At 41.7% G+C, this 21,253-nt stretch overlaps 1 protein-coding gene across 1 annotated transcript; it reads right to left on the reverse strand.

Moving 5' to 3' along the window:
* Window positions 1-4,110: 4,110 nt before the first annotated feature.
* LOC115178571 (zinc finger protein 436) lies at window positions 4,111-19,261 on the reverse strand. Its single transcript, XM_029739825.1, has 7 exons — window positions 19,218-19,261; window positions 18,544-18,593; window positions 15,103-16,017; window positions 5,723-6,019; window positions 5,203-5,227; window positions 4,984-5,019; window positions 4,111-4,880 (listed from the first exon to the last, which is right to left on the reverse strand). Exons 1-7 carry the CDS (start codon window positions 19,259-19,261, stop codon window positions 4,607-4,609), a joined length of 1,641 nt encoding a protein of 546 aa, XP_029595685.1. The 3' UTR covers window positions 4,111-4,606.
* Window positions 19,262-21,253: the final 1,992 nt, after the last annotated feature.

The raw sequence follows: 21,253 nt of genomic DNA on the forward strand, positions 1-21,253 counted from the left end.
TAACTCGTCAACATCAAAACAGTTTCTCTGCCGAGAAGCAGAGAAACTGATCAATAATTAAATCTGAGTTAAATTCATTACTCAGACTGAGAGCAGAATTTCTAATTCATAGTGTTGGAATGGGCTAAACTTTGAACATTGAGATATTAAATGAATGATAGGAAATGAAAGAGACTGGGTTATGTTAGAAGTTAATGGTTCTCAGAAGAAAGAAGGCAGCTTTGGAATGTGTTTGATGGAGGAGAGGGGAGTGATGTGTTGATACAGGGAAGACAGATGGATATCTGTGGATTAGGTGAAGGAGGGGTTGAGATCAGGAGGAGAGGAGAGTGATGTGTTGATACAGGGAAGACAGATGGATATCTGTGGATTAGGTGAAGGAGGGGTTGAGATCAGGAGGGGAGTGATGTGTTGATACAGGGAAGACAGATGGATATCTGTGGATTAAGTGAAGGAGGGGTTGAGATCAGGAGGAGAGGAGAGTGATGTGTTGATACAGGGAAGACAGATGGATATCTGTGGATTAGGTGAAGGAGGGGTTGAGATCAGGAGGTGAGTGATGTGTTGATACAGGGAAGACAGATGGATATCTGTGGATTAGGTGAAGGAGGGGTTGAGATCAGGAGGAGAGGAGAGTGATGTGTTGATACAGGGAAGACAGATGGATATCTGTGGATTAGGTGAAGGAGGGGTTGAGATCAGGAGGTGAGTGATGTGTTGATACAGGGAAGACAGATGGATATCTGTGGATTAGGTGAAGGAGGGGTTGAGATCAGGAGGAGAGGAGAGTGATGTGTTGATACAGGGAAGACAGATGGATATCTGTGGATTAGGTGAAGGAGGGGTTGAGATCAGGAGGTGAGTGATGTGTTGATACAGGGAAGACAGATGGATATCTGTGGATTAGGTGAAGGAGGGGTTGAGATCAGGAGGAGAGGAGAGTGATGTGTTGATACAGGGAAGACAGATGGATATCTGTGGATTAGGTGAAGGAGGGGTTGAGATCAGGAGGTGAGTGATGTGTTGATACAGGGAAGACAGATGGATATCTGTGGATTAGGTGAAGGAGGGGTTGAGGTCAGGAGGTGAGGAGAGTGATGTGTTGATACAGGGAAGACAGATGGATATCTGTGGATTAGGTGAAGGAGGGGTTGAGATCAGGAGGTGAGTGATGTGTTGATACAGGGAAGACAGATGGATATCTGTGGATTAGGTGAAGGAGGGGTTGAGATCAGGAGGAGAGTGATGTGTTGATACAGGGAAGACAGATGGATATCTGTGGATTAGGTGAAGGAGGGGTTGAGATCAGGAGGAGAGGAGAGTGATGTGTTGATACAGGGAAGACAGATGGATATCTGTGGATTAGGTGAAGGAGGGGTTGAGATCAGGAGGAGAGGAGAGTGATGTGTTGATACAGGGAAGACAGATGGATATCTGTGGATTAGGTGAAGGAGGGGTTGAGATCAGGAGGTGAGTGATGTGTTGATCCAGGGAAGACAGATGGATATCTGTGGATTAGGTGAAGGAGGGGTTGAGATCAGGAGGTGAGGAGAGTGATGTGTTGATACAGGGAAGACAGATGGATATCTGTGGATCAGGTGAAGGAGGGGTTGAGGTCAGGAGGAGAGGAGAGTGATGTGTTGATACAGGGAAGACAGATGGATATCTGTGGATTAGGTGAAGGAGGGGTTGAGGTCAGGAGGTGAGGAGAGTGATGTGTTGATACAGGGAAGACAGATGGACATCTGTGGATCAGGTGAAGGAGGGGTTGAGGTCAGGAGGAGAGGAGAGTGATGTGTTGATACAGGGAAGACAGATGGATATATGTGGATTAGGTGAAGGAGGGGTTGAGATCAGGAGGTGAGGGGTGAGGTCAGTTCCCCTTAAGGGAGTAATCAGGGTTGGTATCTGGTTACCTTCTTTCCTGTGGAGCCATAAACTGTAAGAAAGAGTGTATGAAGTAGGATTCATATAAACTGTGAGGAGTGTATGAAGTAGAATTCATATAAACTGTAAGGAGGAGTGTATGAAGTAGGATTCATATAAACTGTGAGGAGGAGTGTATGAAGTAGGATTCATATAAACTGTAAGGAGGAGGAGTGTATGAAGTAGGATTCATATAAACTGTGAGGAGTGTATGAAGTAGGATTCATATTAACTGTGAGGAGAAGTGTATGAAGTAGGATTCATATAAACTTTAAGGAGGAGTGTATGAAGTAGGATGCATATAAACTGTGAGGAGTGTATGAAGTAGGATTCATATAAACTGTGAGGAGTGTATGAAGTAGGATTCATATAAACTGTAAGGAGGAGTGTATGAAGTAGGATGCATATAAACTGTGAGGAGTGTATGAAGTAGAATTCATATAAACTGTAAGGAGGAGTGTATGAAGTAGGATTCATATAAACTGTGAGGAGGAGTGTATGAAGTAGGATTCATATAAACTGTAAGGAGGAGGAGTGTATGAAGTAGGATTCATATAAACTGTGAGGAGTGTATGAAGTAGGATTCATATTAACTGTGAGGAGAAGTGTATGAAGTAGGATTCATATAAACTTTAAGGAGGAGTGTATGAAGTAGGATGCATATAAACTGTGAGGAGTGTATGAAGTAGGATTCATATAAACTGTGAGGAGTGTATGAAGTAGGATTCATATAAACTGTAAGGAGGAGTGTATGAAGTAGGATGCATATAAACTGTGAGGAGTGTATGAAGTAGGATTCATATAAACTGTGAGGAGGAGAAGTGTATGAAGTAGGATTCATATAAACTGTGAGGAGTGTATGAAGTAGGATTCATATAAACTGTGAGGAGAAGTGTATGAAGTAGGATTCATATAAACTTTAAGGAGGAGTGTATGAAGTAGGATGCATATAAACTGTGAGGATGAGTGTATGAAGTAGGATTCATATAAACTGTGAGGAGTGTATGAAGTAGGATTCATATAAACTGTAAGGAGGAGTGTATGAAGTAGGATTCATATAAACTGTGAGGAGTGTATGAAGTAGGATTTCATATAAACTGCGAGGAGGAGGAGAAGTGTATGAAGTAGGATTCATATAAACTGTGAGGAGAAGTGTATGAAGTAGGATTCATATAAACTGTGAGGAGTGTATGAAGTAGGATTTATATAAACTGAGGAGGAGTGTATGAAGTAGGATTCATATAAAATGTAAGGAGTGTATCAAGTAGGATTCATATAAACTGTGATGTCTGAAATGTTTGGGGGTCTGAATACAGCTGTACAGAACCTTTGGGAAGAATAAACTTGGTTAAAGCTTCTCTAGTGTCCGTGGGTTATTTACTCTGGAAAATAAGAACCTAACACTAGAGTCAGACAGATGGATTATCTGGATGGTAATCAACCCAGCTTCCTGACGATCAGATCCCACCCAGAACTGTGAATTCTGGAGTCGGACCTGATCGGGTCTCGGGTATTCAGGTACAGATGGATCCGTGAAGAGCTTTAGTGTGTAAACAATAGAGGAAAAGGCCAAGCAAGAGGTTCCAAAATAAGGCCAATGTTTATTTTGGACCTAAACTTTTCACCTACCTTCCTGCCTTTCGGACAACAGAGACATATGCATCTCGTCATTATATACTAGTGTTGTCATGACACCAGAAGTTTGACTTAGATACCAGGTTTAGTATCACAATACTCAATTCCAAAACAACTCCACAAAAAAGTCCCAGAATGGCACTTGATCCAGACAGATAATCTCAGGTACTGCTCTGTTACATCGTTTGGAATCTTTGATATCATGGGGCTAGAGATGACAAACAATCCCTTACATTTAGGACTTATTTTACTGGAAACTTCTAAGAGAACAGCATCTCTTTCAGTCTTATGTTGTAAAATTTGAAATTGTGTTTTTTTCTCTCACATTGGATAAAAGTAGAGACTCAGAGCTACAAAATGGTATATCATACACTACTGTACAATAGAGCAACAATGGGAAAGTAATTCTGCTTTGAAAGTTGACCAACTTGTAACCCCACTTTTGAGAAAATGACCCTTGAATGTTTTGGTACCTACTGGAGAGCTCTTATTGGTCTGCACCCATTCAGCATCGTTCACACCCTCTTAAGCCTTAGCACCACCCATCTCTTTAAGGATTGACATGTGAGGCCATGTGCTAAACAGAGTGAGTAAGATTGCATAGTAAACAACCAAAGATTAAGACAAGTGGTAGACGTAGTAACCTACAATAAGGAAAACTCCAGATAAAAATACACTTCATCTTGCCCTTGGCCTATATCCTAATCTGACTTTGGTGCAGGTCATGTTCTTTACATTACTGTCTCTGATAAATGAACACTATATATCAAATAAAAATCAATGTTTGTCACATGCACAGGATACAGACGGTGTACACGGTGCACTGAAATGGTTACTTGCATCTTTGCATAGCAATATCAAAAACAGAAAGTGTCAAAAAAACAAAAACATACCAGTGATACTGGTGATAGAAGGTAGTAGTTATAAGTATTCAATCAGGGGTAAAGTGGCTGAGCAGCAGGATAAAAAGAAAATTGTAGCAGCAACGTATAGCCTGTGTGCTAGGAGAGAGTTATGTGAATAGAGGTACTGCAGATCGTCCGGATTACTGAGAACTCTTCCCCCAGTCCACACCACGCTTCTGTCCTGCCCTTGACTTTGGTGCAGGGCATGTGATGTCCATGGCCTCTTCGTTGCAGAACTCCCTGATCTTCTCAAAAAGATACGTTTGTCTAGCCGTGTCCAGTCCAGGTGGCGCTTGTACAGGCAGACCGTCTATGGGAGGAAGGATGTCAGCGTTGCGGAGCAGCTGAAATCTGGTCCCGACTGAGTCCGAATGCTCCTTGGCGACAACAACACCAGGCTCCAGAGCATCGAAGCTGTAAAACAGGAAAGGCATTAAAACCTTTCATAACATCAATTCACCTCCCAAGTTTAGATAATAACAATCATTTCATACAATGCCATGAAAATGATGTTCACCTGAAGTGCTGGTACTGCTTGATCTGTAGCAGTGGCCTGAAGAACGGAGTCAGGTGTTGTTGCCAGCCATAGCTTTCCACCAGCACCGTACCGTCCTCCAGTCCAACCAGCTGTGGGATGTTGACCCCTGTCACAGTGCTGTCCTTTACAACACCAGCAATCTCAGACAAAGTGTTCACTCTGGTCTTTCTGAAGCGCTGCTTGATGAGGCTGAAGAACCAGTCGGGGGCAAACTTGGTGTGGCCTGTGATCAGGAAGTGAAGGTCCAGACTGTGGTGGAGGTTGTGCATGGTCCGCCAGGCACAATACCAGAGCACAAACTTGTTCTTGTTTTGGCCACTGCCGTTATCACAATTCAGGTCCACACGTGTTTCCCCAACTCCGTAGTTGGTGAAGAAATGGTGCACGTAGTTGATGACTGCGCTGCTGCCTTTGCTGGATGACATGCCTTCATCAATCAAGTAGTTGACTTGTTGTGGTATTCCTTCACAGCAGACACCAAACAAGCCACACTTGCGAGGAGTTAAAAAGTAGATCGGACCTGGCTGCATAGGGTCAGAAGGATAGTCCACCTGCAAATAAAGCACATTAGACAAAAATAAATTGTCACATCCCTGTCACTCTATTTTTACACAGGTCAGTGAAAGATGCGTGTGCCTGCTTCCCATTTATAAAAAGGAGGAAATGTTGCTTACTTGTTGAGCAAAACCAAAGCTGTAATGCATCCTGATGTCTTTACTTGCTGGTTCAGTAGGGCCCCCCAGAGACAACTGTAGGTCTTGACAGGTGGTCTTGCAGTCAGCAACCATCTTCTGGTAGACAGACCGCTCACTCTGAACAAGCAGGAGATGCTCCTCTTGCTTCTTCAGCTTGGCTGACTTAACAGCTTCTGGCAGATTAGCAGATTCCAAGACCTGATAGTTGTTGTTCCTGTGGCACTGCCAGCACAGGTCTGTCCTGGACTTAGTGCTGGAGATGTGGGGCAGCAATTTTCTCCATAGATTCCTGAAGGAAGACAGCCTGACTGCACGTAGCTCTGGAAAATACACAAATAATGTGAGATCAATAAAAGTAGTGCCAATCATGTTGAAAGTAAATTAAATAATCTAAACGTGTTGTTTATGCTTTACATACCAAGTGTTGTCATTGATTCCTTGTAGAGATGCCACACCGCTGCTTTTGTCACATGAGATGGCAGCAACTTTCCACCAAAGTGTTTGTGTCCTTGGTGGCGTCCTGGTAATACTATTGCGTTATCCTCTGCGTAGTTGTTGATGAAGTTCACAACTCGCTGCAAGTCCTCATGCTTCAGGTGTAACCTGTGCTTGCTTGGGCCAGCTCTCTTTTTGATGGGAGGCATTAGACCATTCTCCTTGTATGACTGGTGGAGGAGAGTCAGGCGTGTTCTACTGATGCTGAAAGACAAATTCCAGATACAAATATTTTAGCATTATAAGATGAGGCCTCCCAGACACACTTCTCTAAATCGATGGGTCAAAGAGAGGCTATAACATCTAGCTACGTGGATTGGTCACTAGTGTCTAGACATGTACACCACCGTTTAAAAGATTGGGGTCACTTAGAAATATCTTTGTTTTTTTTAAAAGAAAAGCACTTTTGGTGTAAGGTTGTAAATGACTATTGTAGCTAGAAACGGCAGACTTTTTATGGAATATCTACATAGGCGTACAAAGGCCCATTAAAGAAAGAGGAGTGGGAGGCCCCAGTGCATAACTGAACAAGAGGACAAGTACATTAGTGTCTAGTTTGTGAAACAGATGCCTCACAAGTCCTCAACTGGCAGCTACATTAAATAGTACCTGCAAAACACCAGTCTTAACATCAACAGTGAAGAGGCGACTCAGGGATGCTGGCCTTCTAGGCAGTGTTCCTCTGTCTAGTGTCTGTGTTCTTTTGCCCATCTTAATCTTTTCTTTTATTGGCCAGTCTGAGATATGGCTTTTTCTTTCCAAGAATAGACTGACGAGTTTCAGAAGAAAGTCTTTGTTTCAGGCCATTTTGAGCCTGAAATCGAACCCACAAATGCTGATGCTCCAGATACTCAACTAGTCTAAAGAAGGCCAGTTTTATTGCTTCTTTAATCAGACCAACAGTTTTCAGCTGTGCTAACATAATTGCAAAAGGGTTTTCTAATGATCAATTAGCCTTTTTAAATGATAAACTTGGATTAGCTAACACAACGTGCCATTGGAACACAGGAGTGATGGTTGTTGACAATGGGCCTCTGATTCCATAAAAAAATCTGCCATTTCCAGCTACAATAGTCATTTACAATATTAACAATGTCTACACTATATTACTGATCAATTTTATGTTATTTTAAATGGACCAAAAAAAAAAGTGCTTTTCTTTCAAAAACAAGGACATTTCTAAGTGACCCCAAACTGTTGAACAGTAGTGTACACATGTTCATGAAATACAATAGATGGTCGTAATCACCCCCAGACACACCTGTCTAACTTGATGGGCCATGTAATCATCTGGCGAAGTGGAGTCTTTTGTTTAGACCATGTAGCTAGCTAACTAGCTATACAATGAATGAATCGAATAAACTAGCTAGCTAAACAATGAACCATAATAAAGCTAACCAACTAGGTTCAATGTTAGCTAGCTAAACAATGAACCATAATAAAGCTAACCAACTAGGTTCAATGTTAGCTAGTAACGTTAGCTAGCGAGCCAGCTAACGTAAGCTAGCTAGCTAACAGTATGCTTGAACTAGTTAGACAAAATTTGATGTAGCTAGACTTACCCGTATACACGGATGAATGCGTTACGGCAGACTGGAACCCCTTTAACTAAGTAAGAGGTCCTGTGTCGTTTCCGTTTTGTTTGTGCAGCTTGCTTGGCCCGTTGTGTCAAGTCACTCTGGTTCACACTGACCGTGTGCAATGCCATAAGAATCATCAGATCTTTCTCCTTCTCTGTCACGGTTGCCATGGTTGCCTTTAGTTTGAAGATGTAATCCGTAGACAGTTGTTTTATACAAAAGCCTTCTGTGTTCTCTTTTCGACTCCCTCCGCATTTGCAATCAAATGCCAGAATTTTCTCCATCTCCTTATAATCTGCTTCCCCTGGGCATTGCACTGATTTCAAAACTCTGTCGTCAACTTCTTCTGTGAAAAACACACTGTTGATCGACGTTTGTTTCCCATCACTGTCATCAGAAGACTCTACAACGTCTGGTTCAATGAAAATGTTTTTACCTAAGTCAGGGATTTCCTCATCATCTGATTCATTTTCAGAGTCCGAGAGAGTCAACATGGCAGGATCATCCTCCAGAAAGTAGTCTGTTACAACTTTTTCCCACTGATCTTTGTCGATAGCGCCTGCTAAATTCAGGGCAGCAATGTTGTTGAGACCAGTAGCAACACTTTTGCAGTTCTCCATGATATCTTAAAAAAAATAAAAGCGTTAATAAGAATTATCTACACATACTGAGCAGCTCATGTTATAGACAGAAGCATGCAACATGCCAGACCAATCCGAACTCATCTCTTGGCATGTCCAGTCCATCCATTATCTCATCCATTAAGTGCGACATACGCCTAGCTTCCTGAAACGGGTCACATGTTATTTTATTGTACTAAAAGAAAGCAATCCCTTCTAAAAGTGAACACTGTCTATTTAAGAAATGACTGATGTCATTCGCAAGGCAGAATGTGACTATGGAATCTAGTGGAAACCAGACAGGAGGCAAAAAGAAGTTGAAGAAGTGAAGGATTATAAGGCGGCGAGAGAGACAAACCTTTTTTTGGTAAGTCAGCTTTGAAATTAGCATATCTTGTGTTATGGTTTGCATGTTATCGCAAACAAAGTACTAGGGTAGTGAATTCAGCTGTCAGCTGGCAAGGAGAGTTAGCCTACAATTCAAAGTGTTCTAGCCTGTAGAGACATTGTTTTGCGAACAGTAATGAACAGTTTCAACATTTCTACATGCCGTGTTGCATTATTCAAGTGTGTAGCATGAGCGGGGGACTGGGGAGCTTAATGCAGGCCAGACGGCTCTAGCAATGAATGAGGAAGCGGAGCAGGGCTCTTTGCTCTTGGGGATATACTGATACAGACTTGATCCTCTCAATCACATGAGACACATCTGGCAGAAGTACCGAACGTAACAACATTTTTTAGAACAAACTTTTTTGTTGTTGAAAAAGTACAGAAGTTTCGGTATACCGTGCACCACTATTATATACAGACCTGTAAATGGGACACGGCACAGAAGGAGCGAAGGGAGACGAGACCAAAAAGACAACATGAGAACAAGCGGACAAAAATAACACTCATAAAAATAAAAAATATATTTTGAATTACTGAAATGAATTCGATATATATCGCACAGCCCTAGGTACAGAGTAAGTAGTCATTCAAAAAGCATGATAAACACCAGTATGCACACAGAGTGATTCTATTAAACTTATCTGACTTATTAAGCACATTCTTACTCCTGAACTTATTTAGGCTTGCCATAACAAAGGGGTTGAATACTTACTGACTCACAACATTTTCAGCTATTCATTTGTAAAAATGTCTGAAAATGTCATTTCAGTTTGACAATATGGGGTATTGTGTGTTGGCCAGTGACACAATCTCACTTGAATCAATTTTCAATTCACATCAAAATGTGGAAAAAGTCAAGGGGTGTGAATATTTTCTGAAGGCACTGTATTATCTCCAAGAATCAATGGCTATATATCATTCATTTAAAAGTAAAAAAAACTGCATGTACCAAACACAGTTTTCCCTTTTAACAACTCATACAGTACTGAACAACATATTTGAGTGTAGAACTTCAGTAGAATGCCCCTTAAAAACCACACAATAGTTCAACAACTGCATAGTTTATGCCCCTGTTTTAAAGACAATACCTACGGGTAATAATCAGATCTTCAGTCTCCTCCTCCATTCCTTCCTCCTCATCCTCTTTCACTCCCAAAACATCTTCATCCTTTTCTTTTTTTGAAATAGCCTCCTCTTCCTCCCCAAAAGGTTCTTCCACTTTTTTCATTATAATATCCTCTTCTTCTTTCAATGTGACAGCCTCTTCCTCCTTTTTAATTATGAAAGCTTCTACCTCTTCTTCTTTCACTCCAAAAGGTTCTCTCTCTTCTTTCACTATATCATCCTCTTCTTTCAATGTGAAAGCCTCATCTTCCTCCCTTTTCATTCTGAAAACGTCTTCCTCTGCTTTTATTGTAATATACTCTTCTTCTTCTTCTTCTTTTACGACAATGTTCAGCCCCAGAGTTTCTTTCTCCGTCCAGCTGACGACCTCTTCTTTGGCAGGGGGCGAGTAATTTAGTGAGCTCATGGTCGATGATGTTAGCTAACTAGCATTAACGACTAGCCTAAACTCAGTATCAATTTAACAAATTTGCTAGCAAATTAAGTTCAACTTAACTAGTTGATGTGTAAAATGAATTATGTTTGAACTAATATTAACTATACCCAAGATCGGTCTAAAGAGCTTCAAAGCTTCGGTTTTATGTTTGCGAGAACGCTACCGAGGCGGTTGAAACAGTAGCCTGTTGTTGGAGAAACATCCCGTCCCGTCCACTAAATTATACGTCACGCAAGAAGTATGACCTGAAAGACTCACATCGCCATCTGTTGACTGGAGTGGGTAACGCAGACTTGAAAAATATTAATTACATAGCTTATTCTGGCAAACAATGTAATAAGATGATTGTGTTTCTTGCTTTAACAGTGCAGTAAATATTTTTTATGCCCCCAGCTGATGGAATAGCCTTCAGGCCACCTTGAAGCTGGACTAGCTTGTCTCCATTGGACAGTTTAGATTGAGTTGAAGTAGAGGTGATATGTGACAGTTGTGTTAGCTTTGATTCATCTTGTTGTGTTAGCTTTGATTCATCTTGTTGTGTTTGCTTTGATTCACCTTGTTGTGTTAGCTTTGATTCATCTTGTTGTGTTAGCTTTGACTCATCTTGTTGTGTGCATTGTATTAATATTATTATCTTACATTGTTGTATTAAATTGTGTTCATGTTCAACAGGGCTCCCTTGTAAATGAGATGACCCTTGGTCTTAATGGTAACCCACCCTGTATAAAAGTTTTATCTCCTTCTCTTCATTCAAAGACTCAATCATCATTACTTTATGTTGTTTAAATTGTGTTCATGTTCAACACGAGGGCCCCTCAGGGGTGCATGCTTAGTCCTCTCCTGTACTCCCTGTTCACCCACAACCGCATGGTCGCGCACAACTCCAACACCATCATTAAGTTTGCAGATGACGCGACGGTGGTAAGTATGATCACCAATGACGATGAGACAGCCTATAGAGAGGTCAGAGACCTGGCAGTGTGGTGCCAGGACAACAGCCTCTCCCTCAACGTCAGCAAGACAAAGGAGCTGATCATGGACTACAGGAAACGGAGGGCAGAGCACGCCCCCATTCACATCAACAGGGCTGTAGAGGAGCTGTAGAGGTTGAGAGCTTCAAGATCCTCAGTGTCCACATCACTAAGGATCTATCATGGTCCACACACACCAACACAGTTGTGAAGAGGAGACGACAAATGTCTCTTCCCCACAGGAGGCTGAAAAGATTTGGACTGGGCCCTCAGATCCTTTATACATCTGCACCATTGAGAGCATCTTGACTGGCTGCATCACCGCTTGGCAACTGTTTGGCATTCCGACCTCAAGGCACTACAGAGGCCAGTGCTTACGGCCCAGTGGACCTCTATACCAGGCGGTGTTAGAAGAAGGCCCTAAAAATTGTCAGCCACCCAAGTCATAGACTGTTCTCTCTGCTACCGCACAGCAAACGGTATCGATGCACCATGTCTGGAACCAACAGGGCCGTGAACAGCTTCTACACCAAAGCCATAAGACCGCTAAATAGTTCATTAGTTACCCGGACTATCTGCATTGACCCTTTTCGCACAAACTTTTTTGACTCATTATATACGCTGCTGTTAGCTGGGAGAGTAGCTTAGTGAGTTTAAGGTCAGAGATGTTAGGTAACTAGTTAGCATTAGCGATTAGCCTAGTGCCATATTAACGAGCCAGCTAGCTAACAACAACAATGCTAATATTAAATGGGTTAACCAGTAACGTTATGTGACAAACACAGCGACTAATATACACAGGAACGGTCTAAAACGCTTCAATGTTTCGGTTTTATGTTGGCTAGCAAGCTAGCATGGGATTGAACCAGAAGCAGTGTTGTTATCGTTAAAGAAGCATCCCGTCTACTACGTTATACGTCACACTGGCAGCATCGAATGAAAGACGCACATCGCCATCTGCTGACTGGAGTAAGCAATGCAGCTGAGGAACCAAAAGTTTATTTTATTTTCAGACAAAAAGTGAATCACTTTCAATGATTGTTTTTCTTTTATTTCAATAATAATATGTTATAACATTACATGTTGTAGTCTGTAATCTTCCTGTATAGTATGTAGCCTGTAGTCTTTAGTATGTAGCCTGCGGTCTGTTGTTTCCTGTATCATCTGTAGTCTGTAGCCTGCCAGTAAAGTATGTAACCTGTAGTCTGCCAGAATAGTTTGTAGTCTTACAGTATAGTATGTAGTCTGCCAGTACAGTATGCAGTCTGTCAGTATAATATGTAGCTTGTAGTCTGCCAGTATAGTATGTAGCTTATAGTCTGCCGGTATAGTATGTAAACTGTATTCTGCCAGTATAGTATGTAGTCTGCAGGTATAGTATGTAGCCTGTAGTCTGCCAGTATAGTATGTAGTCTGCCAGCATAGTATGTCGTCTGTAGTCTGCCAGTATAGTATGTAGCCTGTAGTCTGCCAGTATAGTATGTAGTCTGCCAGTATAGTATGTCGTCTGTAGTCTGCCAGTATAGTATGTAGCCTGTAGTCTGCCAGTATAGTATGTAGTCTGCCAGTATAGTATGTTGTCTGTAGTCTGCCAATATAGTATGTAGCCTGTAGTCTGCCAGTATAGTATGTCGTCTGTAGTCTGCCAGTATAGTATGTAGCCTGTAGTCTGCCAGTATAGTATGTAGTCTGTAGTCTGCCAGTATAGTATGTAGCCTGTAGTCTGCCAGTATAGTATGTCGTCTGTAGTCTGCCAGTATAGTATGTAGCCTGTAGTCTGCCAGTATAGTATGTAGTCTGCCAGTATAGTATGTAGTCTGCCAGTGTAGTATGTTGTCTGTAGTCTGCCAGTATAGTATGTCGTCTGTAGTCTGCCAGTATAGTATGTCGTCTGTAGTCTGCCAGTATAGTATGTCGTCTGTAGTCTGCCAGTATAGTATGTAGCCTGTAGTCTTCCTGTACAGTATGGAGCTTGTTGTCTGCCAGTATGTATGTAGTCTTCCTGTATAGTATGGAGCTTGTTGTCTGCCAGTATGTATGTAGTCTTCCTGTTCAGTATCGAGCTTGTTGTCTGCCAGTATGTCTGTAGTCTTCCTGTATAGTATGGAGCTTGTTGTCAGCCAGTACGTATGTAGTCTTCCTGTATAGAATGGAGCTTGTTGTCAGCCAGTACGTATGTAGTCTTCCTGTATAGTATGGAGCTTGTTGTCTGCCAGTATGTCTGTAGTCTTTCTGTATAGTATGAAGCTTGTTGTCTGCCAGTATGTAATCTTCCTGTATAGTATGGAGCTTGTTGTCTACCAGTATATATGTAGTCTTCCTGTACAGTATGGAGCGTGTTGTCTGCCAGTATGTATGTAGTCTTCCTGTATAGTATGGAGCTTGTTGTCTGCCAGTATGTATGTAGTCTGAAGTTTGAGAGTAGAGCTGGACAGTTCTGGGTGAGTAGTCTGAAGGTGTTTTCCATAGAGAAGTATTGGTACATCATCTTTTTATATGTCCCATTAGGGTATCTGTGAGCGCCAGGGTAACTTGAGGCCTTCTCCATGTTGAAGTAGTCTGTGTTCTTCTTCTACTACTTCTACGAGTTGGTAAAACAAACAGAAAGGGTGCATACTGCCACCTAGAGGGGTGGTGTTGGAACAGGTATTAAAGTAAAGGTTGGTGATTTTACTTTAACCTGCAGTTATAGAACGTTTGCTCGCAAGTATCATTTTAATTGGCTGATTCCTCCCAATGACCCGGATGGAATCATGTCATCCTTCCTCAACCCATAGGACAGGGATCATCAACTAGATTCAGCCGCATGCCGATTTCTTTTCTTGAGCGGAGTGTCGGGGGGCCGGAACAGAAATACAAATAATTTGTAGACTGCAAATTACCGCCTTGCTTAAATTTTTATACGATCACGTGTCTCTCTATTATGCATGGGAATACTTGGGAACAGATTTCTTGAATTAAAATCACTTGGAGCTGGTGTTTTTAGTCTTTTATGTGTGTGTGTGTCCCCCCCCCACACAAAAAAAACTCTTCTGTTTTTGTTGCTCAGAAATCTTTGGGGGCCAAATAAAAGCAGGCTAAATTCGGCCCGCAGGCTGCTAGTTGGGGAACCCTGCCATAGGAAGTCCCACCCAGTTGATGACCTGGATGGAATCATGTGATACTTCCTTGACCAATAGGAAAGTCCCACCCAGTTGACTGCTTTATAATGGTGGAAACCCTCAATGTCCATGACAAAATGTGTTTCATCCGTCTAGAGTCCTACATCTCACTGTGTTTCTCATCTCTCCTCCCCCATTTAGACCAAATAGTCCTCTGTGTTTAGTTCACATAATATCATTTCAAAGTATGCAGGAAGGTGTCTGTAATAGAATACAACAAATGTAGACATTAATAAATACATTTCTATAGCTTCCTAAATAGTTTTTAGAATGGTGGTGGAGTACCAAAATGGAGGCGCAGTGGCTTCATTCAAAACAGCACTCCATTCCTCTCATCTAGTGTGTATATATATATAAATCATTGGTACCAACCCCCCCCCCCTAACACACATTTCTCAACTAACCCCCCCCCCCCCAAAGTGTTTCAGACACTTTGTTCTTACTCCCAGGTCTGGTGTTGGAGGTCGTTCCACCCTCTGTGTTCTACTACCCAGGTCTGGTGTTGGAGGTCATTCCGCGCTCTGTGTTCTACTACCCAGGTCTGGTATTGGAGATCACTCCACACTCTGTGTTCTACTACCCAGGTCTGGTGTTGGAGATCACTCCGCACTCTGTGTTCTACTACCCAGATCTGGTGTTGGACATTCCACTCTCTGTGGATCTACGGTGTGCATTTTCTGATGTTTAATCAGATCTCTTAAATCAGAGTATCTCTTCTCACATTGATCACAGCTATAAGGCTTCTCTCCAGTGTGAGTTCTCTGGTGTGATTTAAGGTTGGTTGACTGAGTAAAACTCTTCCCACACTGATCACAGCTATAGGGCTTCTGTCCTGTGTGAGTTCTCTGGTGTGATATCAGGTTATTTGACTGAGCAAAACTCTTCCCACATTGATAACAGCTATAAGGCTGCTCTCCTGTGTGAGTTCTCTGGTGTGATATCAGGTTATTTGACTGAGCAAAACTCTTCCCACAATGATAACAGCTATAAGGCTGCTCTCCTGTGTGTGTTCTCTGGTGTAGTAGTAGTCCCCTTGACGTGGTTAAGCTTATTCCACAGTCAGAGCAGTGGTAATGCTTCTCTCCAGTGTGTATTCTCTGGTGTGCAGTCAGGTTAGCTGAGGTAGCAAAACTCTTCCCACATTGATCACAGCCATAAGTTTTCTCTCCTGTATGAATTCTCAGGTGTGATTTCAATGAATGTGATCTGGAGAAAGTCATGCCACACTGTGAGCAGCGATAAGGTTTCTCTCCTGTATGGATTCTCTGGTGTATTTTAAGTTCTGATGAAGAGGTGCATGTCTTTCCACATTGATCACAGTTGAAAAGCTTCTCACCTGTGTGAATTCTCAAGTGTAATTTTAGTGAATCTGATCTTGAATAAGTCTTCCCACATTCAGAGCAGCAGATCGGTTTCTTCCCTGTAAGTGTCCGCTGGTGTTTATTGAGGTGTTCTGATGTGGAGAGGCTTTTCTCTGCTTCCTCAGCATCAGGATGTTGTTGAGGCTCCCCAGATGATCCACGATAGTCATATCTCTCTCCTGTGTGAACGACAAAGTCAGACGGTCAATGGAGTGAATGATTAAATTCTTTTACAAACTTTGACAATTGTCTTCTAAGTATTTTTTTGGTTCGTTTTTGGTCCACCAGTCACCGTGGCAGGCAGATTGGAAAAAAAACTACCATCCCAAATATTCTTTCGCTATGATTAGAAAATTATAAATAAAAATGAATAAGCATGCTTTGTCATTGTTGTAAAACAAGAAATGTAAGTATGAAGTAATGTGGTATGTTGATCAATGTAATTTCATTTTTGTGATATGAGTCTTTTAACCAATGTGTGTTAAAATAATTCCTTTAGATACAATAGTAATGATGAACAGTTGTACAACTGAACATCAAGAATCAACAAAGTGCCGGTCCTGACAGATAAAATGCTGATTGACACAGTTGACTTATTATTATAGTTCTACGCTGACATTTATTAGAAGGAGTACATGTGATCCTACGTTTATAGTTAGGAGCACACAAATATATATAGGAGTACAACTAAAGTATGAGTCTTTTAATGATACGTTTTTTGTTGTTGGGGTGATCCATTTTCAGTGAAGCACAATTTTCCCCTCAAATAGGTGTCATTACGATAGACCAAAATGTTCAGCTGTCCCTTTAAGGCATGGTCCGATACCGTGGTAACAGGGTACTGGGTGTGTCTTTAACTGATAGATGAGGATGGTGATCTCTGATGTATCTTCAGTAGCAGCAGACAGTGGGAGCAAACTAACTGACATTGAATGGTGATCTCTGTCTCTTCACTAGCAGCAGAGAGTGGGAGCAAACTAACTGACATTGAAAAACAACCTAGTGGGTAAACAAAACGATGAATGTCCCCCCCATTGTAAGATGTTATAAGTGTTTGTTTCTACATGGGCATCGTTGGTCTGAGGTTTTAGGCTGGGTATCTATAGAAGCACTTTGTGACACCTGCTGATGTAAAAAAAGGCTTCTTAAAATACATTTGATTGATGTCTTTAGAAAATGTTACTTAGTGTATTAAAGTAGTCAATACTTTGCTTGTGACTCTTTAAAGTTGTTGCATGCACTTGCAGTTTGTTTTGGTTGTGTTTCGGTTTTACGTTTTTTGCTTATAGGGACTGAATGGTAAATAATGTCGTCATTTTGGAGTCACTTTTTTATTGGAAGTAAAAATTGAAGCAGCACTGAACAGAAATCTAATCACAACATGTAAAGTGTTGGTCCGATGTTTCATGAGCTATAATAAGACGGCGGGAAATTTTCCATACACACAAAAAAAAGCTTATTTCTCTCAAATTGTATTACATCCCTGTTAGTGAGCATTCCTCCTTTGTCAAGATAATCCGTCCACCTGACAGGTGTGGCATATCAAGAAGCTTATTTAACAGCATGATCACTACATAGGTGCACCTTGTGCTGGGAACAATAAAAGGCCACTCTAAAATGCGCAGTTTTGCCACACAACACAATGCCACAGATGTCTCAAATTTTGAGGGAGCGTGCAATTGGCATGCTGATGGCAGGAATGTCCATCAGAGCTGTTACCAGAGAATTTAATGTTAATTTCTCTATAATAAGCCACCTTCAATGTTGTTTTAGAGAATTTGGCCTCACAACCTCAAACCACAGCTTTGGCGTCAGGTGGGCGAGTGGTTTGCTGATGTCAACGTTGTGAACAGAATGCCCCATGGTGGCGTTATGGTATGGGCAAGCATAAGCTATGGACAACTGACACAATTGCATTTTATCGATGGCAATTTAAATGCACAAAAATACCGTAATGAGATCATGGGGCCCATTGTTAGGCATTTTTTTAAAAGGTATCTGTGACCAACAGATGCATATCTGTATTCCCAGTCGTGAAATTCATAGATTAGGGCCTAATTCATTTACTTCAATTGACTGAAACTGTTGCATTTTGCATTTATATTTTTGCTTAGTATAAATAACGTTCACTTCGAGCTAGCTACTAACTGTTACATTCCCCAGCAAGAAAACCAAGTAATGCCGCTCAAACAGAAGGGGGAACAAACAAAGAGTCACAGACAACTACCAAAACGAAACAGGTGGGATTTTAGGAGGAGTTCTGAAAGACACTCATGGGGGTGTCCACTGAAAGTTGCCTAGCAACAACAACTGGGACCTAAAAGACAACCAAAATTTGCCCAAGAAGAGGTAAACAAAATAAAAACCCACACCAAACTTAGACAGGAAGCAAACCAAAATGGTGGAGCAAAACAAAAACAGGGAAGATCAGATGAAGGATGTTTTTTTAAAGAAATCAAATAGGTAGAGTCAACTAAAGGTGTTGACCCTTCACATCTCAAGACCACTAGAGCACTGGGCCAGCTACTATTAAATATCACCTGGGCCAGCTACTATTAAATATCACCTGGGCTAGCACAGATGAAACACCTTTCCACTAACGAGATGGATAAGCAAGCACAGGTGTATGTCATGACTGTCCTGTGAGGATCACAATGGGTCAGATCAGCTTGGCAATGGTTGACAATAACCAGACCTCCTCTCACCCGCAGAGGGGAGGAAGGAACTTGTGTGGGGGTTTTGACACCTCCACACCCTGTCATAAATTAAGGTTGAAGACAAAGGGGAGAGAGTCTTCTTCTAATGCACATAGGAATGTGTCTTTGTTTCACAGACCTTTCCCACCAAAACTCTAACACGGTCAAACGTGAATAATGGAACAATAATTCAAACATAAGTGGGGAGCAGCAAGCTACGCCATCTTGGATCATGATAAGTGGGGAGCAGCAAGCTATGCCATCTTGGATCATGATAAGTGGGGAGCTATGGAAAATGAATGTAATATTGCTTTTCATTTTGTGATGTCACTAAAAACTGTACGGACAAAATACTTTAACTTGGAAAGTATATCCCCTTTATCTGTTGTACATATAATATGACAAATGATGACAGTAGTTTTGTTAAGATAGGAATCTGATTTTAGGAGGTATTAGGAGGTATAAGATCATCTATCTCCTATAAACTGTGTATAAGTAAATAGCCACGCCCCAAGTGAGGTTGGAGATCGTGTCAGACTGACGGAACAATCCCCTTTTGACGAGAGTGCATCAAACGTATTGCCAACGAAATTAACATTAGACCAGGAAATGTGAGGCAGGAGCCACATGTTTGAAATGGTTTGGACTTTGAACCCCAACACGAGGTGTCGAAATAAACTCACCTTCCTTTAGACCAGAGAGACGGCAAGCTGCAGCTCTTGTCCATCGTGGTCCGAATCCTGAATAATCAACACGAGGTGTAGGCGAGAAGCTCATCTCCCAGACAATCTCTGAGACAGCTGATTAGCTGTCTTGAGTCAAATATCTAGAAAAGCCCATCTAAGTGAGACTATCCTACTACGTCGTCACGGCTGGCTAGCTATCTTCCAGAGTGAACAACAGTAGAAGACAGGAAAGGGGAGATCTCTTTCGGACAATCGGAGCCATACAGCTTGCCACTGAAAGGCCAACAACCTTCCTAAGGAGGGCTGGTTCCGACCGAACATTATTATTTAGTGAGCTAGTAAATAAATAATTAAACCAATTTGTTTAGTACTGAATCATGAGTAAGGCTGGGGTTTTCGCAGATCCAAGAAAGTTACGACTGTTCAGAATGATGATATGATAAGAGGTAATGATTAATAAGATGACTGTTTATCGATGTAATAGATACATACCTTTTATAGAGTTTAATTCAGGAGACGGTAACTCTTTAAACAACCTCTTCTGTGGTGTTCCAAATCCTAATGAGGTGATGAGTTACATGATTCATTTAAATCAGGTAACAATTAAACATAGTGGACTAAATAAATAACAGTCATCAGATTAATGAAAGTAAAGTCACGACATGTAACACATACAGACTAATGAGGTGACACCAATCGGTGTGCCCCACGTGCTAACGTCCAACCTCGAAATATAAATGACTAATGAGGTGACACCAATCGGTGTGCCCCACGTGCTAACGTCCAACCTCGAAATATAAATGACTAATGAGGTGACACAAATCTGTGTGCCCCACGTGCTAACGTCCAACTTCAAAATATAAATGTAAAAACAAAAGTCTGTAACACCAACCTACTCTTCAGATCCAATGAGGTTATCAGAAAAACAGTTGAATGGTAGCTAGCTAGCATAGTTAATGGTACTCTTATGCTTGAAACAACATTGGAACCAATTATCCACAGTTGCTAATAGTTAACCGGTAGCTACCTGATTAGCAAGCTAGCTAGCTTTATTGGTCCAGGGAGTAGGTTAGCTAGCCTCCAGCTTCGCCGGTAAAACCCCAGTATTACTGCTAAACTATTCATCCTTGATCATTCAAATCCGTTGCAGAAGAGGGAGTGGACAGTCCTCAGCCTTGCCATAGCTACCGTTAGCTGTGCTCCGTGGTGATTAGCGAAGCTACCCTGGGTGGGTATAGAATGAGTTTTCCCCACAAAAGGCCTTTATTACAGGCAGAAATACTCCGCAGTATCATCAGCTGTCCGGGTGGCAGGTGAAGAAGACAAATGTGGAGGTCCTGGGCTGGCGTAGTTCCACGTGGTCTGCGGTTGTGAGGTCGGTTGGACGTACTGCCAAATTCTCTAAAAACTATGTTGGAGGCGGCTTATGGTAGAGTGTTGTGTGACAAAACAGCAAATTTTTTAAGGTGGCCCCATTTGAATATATGTTTGTACCATCTCTAATTATGTCGGGCCAAGTTCAGACCAGAAGCTCATGTAACACGGGACCAACACGTCACACGTTGCATTTATATTATCGTTCACTGTACACGGTTATCAAAACGTCACTCCAGGGTAAGCCTACATGAAACACAGCCGCTTTATTTTAAGTGTTGCTAAAATCCCCTATGGGAAAAATGTATGGTGGAAAAAAGATTTCCCTGTCTGACCACTAGGTTTTACGGTTATTATGACTCGTACTGTGGTACTCTATAGTCTGATAATGAAGATGTACACAGGTGAAGACCAATGATGTAGATAAACCCTGGATGACTGATAGGGGGAGCTGTATTGAAGCCACCGCGCCTCCATCTTGGTATTCCTCCATCTTGGTATTCCTCCTCCATTGTAAAAAAGATTTACGAAGATATAGAAATGCATTTATTATGTCTACACCTCTACTAGTCGCTCTGGATAAGAGCGTCTGCTAAATGACTTAAATGTAAATGTACATTTATTATGTCTACACCTCTACTGTGGGACTCTGTTACTAC

Source organism: Salmo trutta, chromosome 38, assembly GCF_901001165.1.
Source record: "Salmo trutta chromosome 38, fSalTru1.1, whole genome shotgun sequence".
Taxonomy (NCBI): Eukaryota; Metazoa; Chordata; class Actinopteri; order Salmoniformes; family Salmonidae; genus Salmo; species Salmo trutta.